The sequence below is a fragment of the Balaenoptera physalus genome, assembly GCF_965194825.1.
Source record: "Balaenoptera physalus genome assembly, chromosome: 1".
NCBI classification, from domain to species: Eukaryota; Metazoa; Chordata; class Mammalia; order Artiodactyla; family Balaenopteridae; genus Balaenoptera; species Balaenoptera physalus.
Genome location: NC_138882.1, coordinates 167835448 through 167847504, shown reverse-complemented (window position 1 = coordinate 167847504; position 12057 = coordinate 167835448). Strand labels below are relative to the sequence as shown.

Sequence of the window (12057 nt, the reverse complement as noted above, 5' to 3'; positions counted from 1 at the left end):
TTGCTTTAAAAATAAAGATGCAGAATTCCCTGGCAGTCCAGTGGTTAGGACTTGGTGCTTTCATTGCTGTGGCCCCAGTTTGATCCCCGGTCAAGGAACTAAGATCCCATAAGCCGCATGGCACGGCCTAAATAAATAAATAAATAAATATTTAAAAAATAAAAATAAAGATGCTATCGAAATCACAGACAGAAATATCTGACCCACAATCACCCATTCAGAAGGCAAACAGTTATACAGATCCGACTCTTTCTTCCCAGTGGCCTCTGCTTGCTTGGCTCCTTGAACATTACTTAATTGAATCTAGGCACAGTGGAATTTGGCTCTCGAAAGAGCCTCAAAGTACCCATAGGCTGGAGCTTATTGAAAAAAGGATTGAGAGACCAAGTCCTATGATTACAGGGACATTAACAGGATTATTATTTTTTTAACCTACAGTATTTAAAAGTCATGCCTCCCTCCTTTCTTTCCACGAAAAGGGAACACTTTGATCAAAATCTCTATTTCCCCGTCCTATCTCCAAGGACAGAAGAAAAGGGCCTCACCTGGGTATGGTGCTGAGGTGCTCTGGAAAGAGGCCTGGGGGGTAGGGGTGGCATAACTGTAGGAAGGAGCCACTGGCAGAGGGGTAGCAATTGAGATTTTCCCAGGGATTTTTACTTGCTGAATGGTAGGAGTAGCACCCGGGTCCTCTGATGCCTCAGCTTGAACTGGTACACTTGACCAACCAGGAATCTTCGCAGTCAGATCTGTGGTTAAGGGATTAGAAATTGTATCTGTGTTGTGGACCTAGAGAAATGCAAAAATTCATTTGAATAGGCAAAAGTTATACAGCCAGTTTTTTAGGTCATGTCTCATGAAATAACTGCATGTTAAATTTTTTTTTTGAAAAATGCAAAACTGTCAAAAATATTAAAGAAGCTAATCTTACCACCCAAAATGGTGTTAAAATGTTGACATAAATCTTCCCAGTGTTTTTTTTCTATGCGAAGAGTTTTGCTTAAAACAAAGTAGTAATAATTACACTATGTATACTTTTACCTTCTTTTCTCACTTAATATTTATATTCAATCTTTCTACAAATATGTATTAAGCACCTATTACAAAACAGGCCTGTGGATCCAAAATATAATTAAAACATAATCAACAAGTACGTAATCTAGTGGGGAAAAAAGGACTAGAAACATAATAAGCCAAAATGGTAAATATACCTATAAGAGCTACGACTGAACCAAAGAAACTTCAGAGTACTTCTCTTTCTTGGAGAGAGGAAGCATGTGAAGAAGGATGGTTTAAATAAATAAATCAAGACCTTCTGGAGGTGGAGAGTCCTGAGATGCATTTTAAAGGGTAAACTAGGGGAGAGGCTGAGGGGAGAGATGAGTATAAGCACAAGAAATGAGATTAACATGGCTAGTGTTGGGAAATGAGAGTCATAAGCAAAGTGAGAGGCAGGGAGTAATAGAAGATGAGCTGGAAAGACAGTGAGGGGTCAGACTAAAGAAGACATTAGATGCTACTTTAAGAAGCCAGATGATGATGACAATTAAAGAGTTATATACAGGGAAGTGACAAGGTAGGTAAGGTTTTTGTTTTAAATGAATCATTCAGGTTGCTGCACAGTGTATGGGTTTGAAGAAGTAAGACAACAGCAGGAATACCCCTTAGGAGGTTACTGCATTCATCCAAATGAGAAATGATGAGTGGTTAAACAGGGTGGTTGTATGGATATTTAAAAATCAACTAATTGAAGTGTAATACACAAAATAAACTGCACACATTTAAAGTGTATAGGTCAATGAGTTTTGACAAGTGTATACACCCATGTAACCACAATCAAGAGAGAGAACATTTCTATCAGCCACAAAAATTGGTTCATGCCACAGACTAATTTCCAGTAATGAAATTATTAAATCAGTAATTTAAAAAACTCCCAATGAACAAAAGTCCAGGACCAGACAGCTTCACAGGTGAATTCTACAAAACATTTAAAGAAGAAGTAACACGTATCCTTCTCAAAATATTCCCAAAAATTGAAGAGAAAGGAACACTTTTGAACTCATTCCACAAGGCCAGTGTCACCCTGATACCAAAAACAGACAAAGCCACCACACAAAAAAAGAAAATTACAGACCAATATCACTGATGAACACAGATGCAAAAATTCTCAACAAAATACTAGTGTACCAAATTCAACATTACATGAAAAGGATCATACACCATGAGCAAGTGGGATTTATCTCAGCAATGCAAAGATGATTCAATATCCACAAATCAATCAATGTGATATACCACATTAACAAACTGAAGAATAAAAATCATATGATCATCTCAATAGATGCAGAAAAAGGTTCTGACAAAAATTCAACATCCATTTATGATAAAAACTCTCTAAAACTGGCTATAGACAGAACATACCTCAACATAATAAAGGCCATATATAACAAACCCACAGCCAACATCATACTCAACAAAAGACAAGGGTGCCCACTCACACTACTTTTATTCAACATAGCATTGGAAGTCTTAGCCACAGCAATCTGACAACAAAAGGAAATCAAAGGAATCCAAACTGGAAAAGAAGACGTAAAACTGTCACTGTTTGCAGATGATATGACACTATACATAGAAAATCCTAAAGACGCTACCAAAAAACTATTAGAACTAATAAATGAATTCAATAAAGTTACAGGATGCAAAATTAATACAGAGAAATCTGGTGCATTTCTATACACTCATAATGATCTATCAGAAAGATAAATTAAGAAAACAATCTCATTTACAAGTGCATCAAAAATAATGTAATACCTAGGAATAAATCTAAACAAAGAAGTAAAAGACTTATACTCTGAAAACTGTAAGACACTGATGAAAGAGAAAAGGGAGCCCTCGTACACTGTTGGTGGGAAGGTAAACTGGGGCCACCACTGTATAAAACAGTATGGAGGTTTCTCAAAGAACTAAAAATAGAACTTCCATACCCAGCAATTCCACTCCTGGTTATATATCCATAAAAACAAAAACAAGGGGCTTCCCTGGTGGCGCAGTGGTTGAGAATCTGCCTGCTAATGCAGGGGACACGGGTTCGAGCCCTGGTCTGGGAAGATCCCACATGCTGCAGAGCAACTAGGCCCGTGAGCCACAATTACTGAGCCTACGCTCCACAACAAGAGAGGCCGTGATAGTGAGAGGCCCACGCACCGCGATGAAGAGTGGCCCCCGCTTGCCGCAACTAGGGAAAGCCCTCGCACAGAAACGAAGACCCAACTCAGCCATAAATAAATAAAAACAAAACAAAACAAAACAAAAAACAAATTCGAAATGTTCAATGCAGCATTATTTGCAATGGCCAAGACATGGAAGCAACCTAAGTGTCCATCAACAGACGAACAGATAAAGAAGATGCGGTATATATATACAACGGAATACTACTCAGCCATAAAAAAGAATGAAATTTTGCCATCTGCAATAACATGGATAGACTTGGAGGGTATTATGCTAAGTGAAATAAGTCAGACAGAGAAAGGCAAATATTGTATGATATCACTTATACGTTTATGTGGAATCTAAAAAATAAAACAAACTAGTGAATATAACAAAAAATAAAGTCTCATAGATATAGAGAACAAACTAGTGGTTACCAGTGGGGAGAGGGAATGGGGGAGGAGCAAGATAGGGGTAGGGGATAAAGAGGTTCAAAATTCTATGTATTCTATGTATAAAATAAATAAGCTACAAGGATATATTGTACAACACAGGGAATATAGCCAATATTTTATAATAACTATAAATGGAGTATAACCTTTAAAAATTGTGAATCACCTGAAACTTATACAATACTGTACATCAACTATACCTCAATAATAAATAAATACATAAATAAATATTATGAGGATTAAAAAAAAGACATTGATAGGAATTCCCTGGCAGTCTAGTGGTTAAGACTCTGCGCTTCCAGTGCAGGGGGCGTGGGTTCAATCCCTGATCAGGCAACTAAGATCCCACATGCAGCACGGTGTGGCCAAAAAAAAAAAAAAAAAAAAAGACATTGATGAAAGAAACTGAAGATGACAAACAAATGTAAAGATATCCCATGCTCATGGACTGGAAGAATTAATATTGTTAAAATAGCCATACTACCCAGAACAATCTACAGATTCAATGCAATCCTTATCAAAAACAGAACAAAACAAAAAACATTCATTTTTCACAGAACTAGAACAAATAATTCTAGTATTTGTACGGAAACACAAAGACCCTGGATAGCCAAAGCAATCTTGAGAAAGAAGAACAAAGCTGGAGGTATCATGCTCCCTGACTTAAAACTATACTACAAAGCTACAATAATCAAAACAATATGGTACTGGTACAAAAACAGATACACAGATCAATGGAACAGAACAGAGAGCCCAGAAATAAACCCATGCTTATATGATCAATTAATCTACAACAAAGGAGGCAAGAATATACAACGGGGAAAAGACAGCCTTTTCAATAAATGGTGTTGGGAGAACTGGACAGCTAAACACGAAAGAATGAAACTGGACTACTTAATCACACCACATATAAAATTAAACTCAAAACAGATTAAAGACTTAAATGTAATACCTGAAACCATAAAACTCCCTGAAGAAAACACAGGCGGTCAGCTATTTGACCTCAGTCTTTTTTTTTTTTTTAATTGGGGTACAGTTGGTTTACAATGTTGTGTAAGTTTCTGCTGTACAACAAAGTGAATCAGCTATATGTATGTATGTATGTATGTATATATATATATATCCTCCCTCTTGGACTTCCCTCCCACCCCCCCCATCCCACTCATCTAGGTCACCACAGAGCACCGAGCTGAGCTCCCTGTGCTATACAGCAGGTTCCACTAGCTATCTATTTTACACACGGTAGTGTATATATTGACATCGGTCTTAACATAATATTAATATTGATTTTTTTTGGATATGTCTCCTCAGGCAAGGGAAACAAAAGCAAAAATAAACAAATGGGACGACATCAAACTAAAAAGCTTTTGCACAGTAAAGGAAACCATCAACAAAACGAAAAGGCAGCCTACTGAATGAAAGAACATATTTGCAAGTGATGTATCTGATAAGGGGTTTAATACCCAAAATATACAAAGAACTCATACAACTCAACACAGAAAAAAAATCCAATTAAAGAATGTACAGAGGACCTGAATAGACATTTTTTCCAAAAAAGACATACAGATGGCCAACAGACACATGAAAAGAGGCTCAACATCACTAATCATCAGAGAAATGCAAATCAAACTGCAATGAGATACCACCTCACAACTGTCAGAATGGCTATCATCAAAAAGACAACAAATAGCAGGTGTTGGTGAGGATGTGAAGAAAAGAGAATCCTTGTGCACTGCTGACGGAATTGTAAATTGGTGCAGCCCTTATGAAAACCAGTATGGAGGTTCCTCAAAAACTTGAAAATAGAACTGCCATATAATCCAGCAATTTCATTTCTGTGTATTTACCCAAAGAAAATAAAAACACTAATTTGTGCCAACAAACACATGAAAGGATGCTCAACATCACTAATCATTAGAGAAATGCAAATCAAAACTGTAATGATGTATCACCTCACACCAGTCAGAATGGCCATCATCAAAAAATCTACAAACAATAAATGCTGGAGAGGGTGTGGAGAAAAGGGAACCCTCTTGCACTCTCGGTGGGAATGTAAATCGATACAGCCACTATGGAGAACAGTATGGAGGTTCCTTAAAAAACTAAAAATAGAACTACCATACAACCCAGCAATCCCACTACTGGGCATATACCCTGAGAAAACCATAATTCAAGAAGAGTCATGTACCACAATGTTCATTGCAGCGCTAGTTACAATAGCCAGGACATGGAAGCAACCTAAGTATCCATCGACAGTTGAATGGATAAAGAAGATGTGGCACATATATATAATGGAATATTACTCAGCCATAAAAAGAAACGAAATTGAGTTATTTGTAGTGAGGTGGATGGACCTAGAGACTGTCATACAGAGTGAAGTAAGTCAGAAAGAGAAAAGCAAATACTGAATGCTAACACATACATATAGAATATGAAAAAAAAAAAAAAGGTTCTGAAGAACCTAGGCGCAGGACAGGAATAAAGATGCAGACGTAGAGAATGGACTTCAGGACACGGGGAGGGGGAAGGGTAAGCTGGGACAAAGTGAGAGAGTGGCATGGACATATATACACTACCAAATGTAAAATAGATAGCTAGTGGGAAGCAGCCGCATAGCACAGGGAGATCAGCTCCGTGCTTTGTGTCCACCTAGAGGGGTGGGATGGGGAGGGTGGGAGGGAGACGCAAGAGGGAGGAGATATGGGGATATATGTATACATATAGCTGATTCACTTTGTTATACAGCAGCAACTAAGACAACATTGTAAAGCAATTATATTCCAATAAAGATGTTAAAAAAAAACCCCACTAATTTGAAAAGACATATGCACACCAATGTTCACTGCAGCATTCCTTACAACAGCCAAGTTATGAAAGCAACCTAAGTGTCCACTGATAGATGAATGAATGAATGAAGAAGTGGTATTATATATACAACGAAATATTACTCGGCCATAAAAAATGACATCTTGCCATTTGTGATAACATGGATACATCTAGAGGGTATTATACTAAGTGAAATAAGTCAGACAGAGAAAGGTTAGTATCATATGACCTCATTTATATGTGGAATCTAAAAAACAAACAGATAAACAGACTCACAGATACAGAGAACAAACATATGGTTGCCAGAGGGAAGTGGGTTGAGGGGTGGGGGTGAAAAGGGTGAAAGGGATCAAGAGGTACAAACCTCCAGTTATAAAATAAATAAGCCACAGGGATGTAATATAAAGCATAAGGAATATGATCAATACTACTGTAATAACTTTGTATGAGGACAGTCTGTCACTAGACATATCGTTTCATAAAGTATGCAAATGTCAAATCACTATGTAATACACCCGAAACTAACGTAATACTATATGTCAACTATATTAAAAAAACAGTTGGTTCATGCCCCTTTGCAGTATATTCCTGCCTCCAGCCCCAGGCTCAGACAACCACTGATTTGTTTTCTGTCACCATTAGTTAGTTTGGGCTTTTTTTGTACTTCATATAAAAGGAATCATATACAAACTATTTTTGTTTCTGGCTGCTTTCACTCAACATAACATTTTTAAGATTCATATCAGTATATCAATAGTTCACTCCTTGTTATTACCGAGTAGTATACCATTATAGAGATATACCAAAATTTCTTTATCCATTCATCTACTGATGGAGGTTTAAGTTGTTTTCAGTTCTCAGCTCTTACAAATAAAGCTGCTATAAATGTTAGAATACAAATGTTTCTATAAACGTATTTTAATTTATCTTGGGTAAATTCTTAGAAATATTTATTGCTAATTACATATATGTTTAACTTTATAAGAATCGGTTAACTATTGTCCAAAGAAGCTGTACCATTTTGTATTTCCACAAGCAATGTATGAGAGTTCCAGTTGTGCCACAAGTTCACCAATACTTAGTATTCTTGGTCTTTTTTCTTTTTCCTTTTTTTTGTCATTCTCATGGTATCTCACTGAGATTTAACTTGTACTTTCCTGATGACTAATGAGGTTGAAAATTTTCTCATATGTTTATTGGCCAGACATATATTTTCTCTGAAGTTTATTCAAATCTTTGTCCATTTTTTTTACAACTTTATTAAGATATAATTGACATATAGTAAACTGAACATATTTAAAGTATACAATTTGATAAAATTTGACATATGTGTACACTTATGAAACCATCACCACAATCAAAACAATGAACATATCCATCACTCCCAAAGGTTCCTCACGCTCCTTTGTAGTCACTTCTCGTCTCCACTCCCACCTCCAAACAACCACTGCTCTGTTTCTTGTCACTATAGATTAGTTTGCATTTTCTAGAATTTTATATAAGTGGAATCACACAGTACATACTTTTTTTGTTGGTCTGGCTTCTTTCACTCAGCAAAATTATTTTGCTATTAATCTGTTGCTGTGTGTACCAACAGTTCTTTCCTTACAGTTGCTGAGTAACATTCTACTGAATGCTACAAGTGAATATACAAATATATTTATACAAATAAAATATACAAATATATTTGAATATACAAATATATTTATTCGTTCAGTAATGATGGACATTTGAGGTGATTCCAGCTTTTGGCTATGACAAATTGAGCTGCTATAGATATTCCTCTACAAGTCTTTGTATAAGCATATCCTTTCATTTCTCTTGGTTAAATATCTACAAGTAGAATGCTTGGTCATATGGAAGATGTACCTTTAAGTTTTTAAAAAACTGCCAAACAATTTTCCAGAGTTGTGCCATTATATAGTCCCACCACCAGTGTGAGCATTCCAGGTTCTACAACCTTGCCAGAATTTGTTGTAAGTCTTTTAATTTTAGCCATTTTAATTTGCATTTTTCTAATGGTGAATGATGTTGAGCACCTTTTCATGTACTTTCTGGACACCTGTATAACTTCTTTGGTAGACTATCTGTTGAAATCCTTTGTTTCATTATTAGTTTTCTAACTGAGTTACAAGAGCTCTTTGTATATTCTAGAAACAAGTCCTTTGTTAGGTATTTAATTTGGAAATACATTTTCCCAGTCTGTTGCTTGCCTTTTCATTTTTCTTAATGGTGTCTTTTAAACAGCAAAAGCTTGTAATTTTGATGAGTTCCAATTTATCAGTTCTTACTTTTATGGTTCACAATGTTAGTGACTTATTTATTTATTTATGTATTTATTGACAAGATCACAAAAATGTTTTCCTGTTTTCTTCTACAAGTTTTATAGTTTTAGCTCTTAAATTTAGGCCTACAATCCATTTTGAGCTAGTTTTTCTGTATTGTATGAGGTAAGGGTCAAGGTTCATGTTTTTCCATATCACTATCCAATTGTTCCAGCACCATTTATTGAAAAGATTATCCTTTCCCACTGAATTGCCTGGACACATCAACTGGCCATATTTGTGTGCGTCTTTCTCTGGAGTCTATTCTGTTTCAGTGGTTTAATCTACCTTTACACCAATGCCACTGTATTTTTCCTAGCAGGCAAGTAACTTATCTGGATTTAATCTGTAGAGTTTGCTTCCCCTGCAATGTGCAGCAACTGATATCTCTTTGTAATTCTTGCAGCTACTTTTTCAGCCTGGTCCCCTGTAGGTTTTCTTGTGAATCTGGTAATTGGCCATGAATTTGGCCATAGATTATACTCACATTCAGGGCCTGTTCTGACTGAGATTACTCCCTAATTTTTCAGTCTTAGAGTCTGTCCTCTGATACCTCAAGCAAATAAAACATCAGATTTCTGCCACCTGAGTTACACATGGTTGGGTAATGAATTCAGTTAAAAAAGCAGCAAACTCACAGAGCTCACCTGGTTTAGGTTCTGTCTTTCAAAGACAGGACTCTGCCTCTCTGATCTCTGTATGCTTTTTCACCAGGCCCTCTGGAATTTCTCCATGTAGGTGTAGTTTAGACGTTCAGCCAGGGGATTTTAGTGGGGTTTATGGTCAGGTTATGGGTTTCACCTTCTTCTGTGTTGTTGGGTTTTTTTTAACTTTCAAGAGCTCCTCCCCTTATGTTTCCAGGTAATTTTTCTACCCTGAACTCTGTTCTTTGCCACCATAAGAAAGTAAAACTGAGGTTTTCCACTGCCACTTTCCTCTGCTATGGGGGTTGATGAATGCCCTCAGGCAAAAATTTTAAAAAGCTGCAAACTCACAATTCTTATCATTTCCAGTTAGTGTTTTTCAAGAGTAAACTCTCCTCTAGCTTCTTTCTGCTTTTGGATACTTTCCACTTTATTTAAATATATTTTTTACATATTTTATAATTATTATCTGTGGGAAGGTTCAGGAGACTGCTTTACTCTCCACCATTACTGGAAATTCCCCCTGTGGGATGGATTTTAAAATATTAAGAATCTAATATTTATGAAGCTGAAATGTATCTTGGGCTTCAGGAAAAAAATCTAAGGTGAATCCCACGTTTCTACAAGGATATTAAAATCATTATTATGATTGGATTCCATATGTTCAAAAAGCTTTAGGAAAGACTGCATATATTAAGTAGAGACATAGAAGATATATTTTTAAAAGACCCAAATAAAGCTTCTGGAGATGAATATTACACTGTCTAAGGTGAAAAATACACTGTAAGAGATTTAATGGCAAAGTAGACAATGCAGAAGAAAACTCAAAGACATATCAACAGAAACTATTCAAAACAAAACACACAGAGAAAAAAAAAGACTGAAAAGAAATGAACAGAACATCAGCAAATTGTAGAACAAATTCAAGGGGCCAAAATGTTTCTAATTGAGTTCTCAAAGGAAGGAAGCACAGGACTTCCCTGGTGGCGCAGTGGTTAAGAATCCGCCTGCCAGTGCTGGGGACACAGGTTCAATCCCTGGTCCAGGAAGATCTCACATGCTGTGGAGCAACTAAGCCCATGCACCACAACTACTGAGCCTGTGCTCTAGAGCCCATGAGCCACAACTACTGAAGTCCACGCACCTAGAGCCTGTGCTCCACAAGAAGAGAAGCCACCACGTTGAGAAGCCCGCACATTGCAACAAAGAGTAGCCCCCACTCGCTGCAACTAGATGAAGCCGATGCGCAGCAACAAAGACCCAACGCAGCCAAAAATTAATTTAATTAATTAAAAAAAATTTTTTTTAAAAAAGGAAGCACAGAAAAATATTTGAAGAAATAATTTCCACATGATAATAACTATAATTTGAACCCAAATTTGAGAAGTTCAACAAGTTCCAAGTATAAGAAACATAAAGAAAACTACAAGTAGTAATATAATCAAATTTCTTAAAACAGTGATAAAGAGAAAATCTTAACAGGAGCAAGAGAAAAAAGACACATTATACATAGAGGAACAAATGTAAAAATTACAGCAGATTTCTCAGTAAACACAAGCAAGAAGAGATTGCTATCATATAATATCTTTAAAGTACTGAAAGCAAAAAAAAACAAAAACAAAAACAGAAAACAACAAAAAACCCACAAAAAACCAAAATCCCTGCCAACTTAGATTTACTTAAATAGTGAAAATATTTTTCAAAGACTAAAGTGAAATACTGAATTTTCAGACATACAAAAGTTGAAAGAATTTATCGCCACAAACCTACACTACTTGAAATGATAAAGGAAGCCCTTCAAGATGTAGAAAAATGATACCAGACGGAAACCTGAATCTATACATAGTAATAAAGAGCACTGGTAATAGTAACTAACTCGGTGTATATTTTTCTTATTTTCAAATCTCTTTAAAAGATAATTGATCATAAAAGATAATTGACTGTTTAAAGCAAAAAAAGTAACAATATACTGTGGAGGCTATAACATATATAGAAGTAAAACGTATGATGACAATAGCACAAAGGCCAGGAAGAGAGAACGGAAGCATACTGTTGTAGGGTCTTTACACTATACATGAGCTAGTAAAATATCAGTTGAAGTTAGTGCTTGATAAGCTAAAGATGTATGCTACAAACTTCACAGCAACCGCTAACACGGTAACACGACATAAAGAATTATAACTATGTATTAATTTCTTTGTTGTTGCTGTAAAAAATTACCACACACGTTAGCAGCTTAAACCACACAAATTTATCATCTTAGAGTTCTATAAGCGAGAAACCCAAGAAATACAGATCTCACTGGGCTATACCAAGTGGTTGGCAGGGATGTGCTCCTTTTTGGAGGCTTTAGGACAGAATCCATTTCCTAGTCTTTTGCAGTTTCCAGAGGCCAGGCACTCTCTTTGGCTCAAGGTCCCTTTCCTCCATCTTCAAAGCAAGTAATGTTACATTTCTCTGTGTCCTCCATACATCTTCCTCTTCTACTTTTAGAAGAAGGACCCTTGTGACTAAAATGGGCCTACTCAGAAAATATGATAATCTCCCTATTTTAGAGTCAGCTGTTTGAAAACCTTAATTCTATCTGCAACCCTAATACCTCTTTGC

The 12057-nt window shown here is 36.3% G+C and overlaps 1 protein-coding gene across 9 annotated transcripts in view; it reads right to left on the bottom strand.

Moving 5' to 3' along the window:
• Positions 1-12057, bottom strand: part of KIAA0319L (KIAA0319 like) — a 123275-nt gene that overhangs the window by 40831 nt on the left and 70387 nt on the right. For all 9 annotated transcript variants that reach the window (XR_014251386.1, XR_014251387.1, XM_082415491.1 and 6 more), the window contains exon 4: positions 546-789. Coding sequence is in view for 7 of the 9 variants with exons in the window: in XM_082415491.1 (XP_082271617.1) it covers positions 546-789 (244 nt within the window). In the remaining 2 variants the exon portion in view is untranslated. The remainder of the gene's footprint in view (positions 1-545; positions 790-12057) is intronic.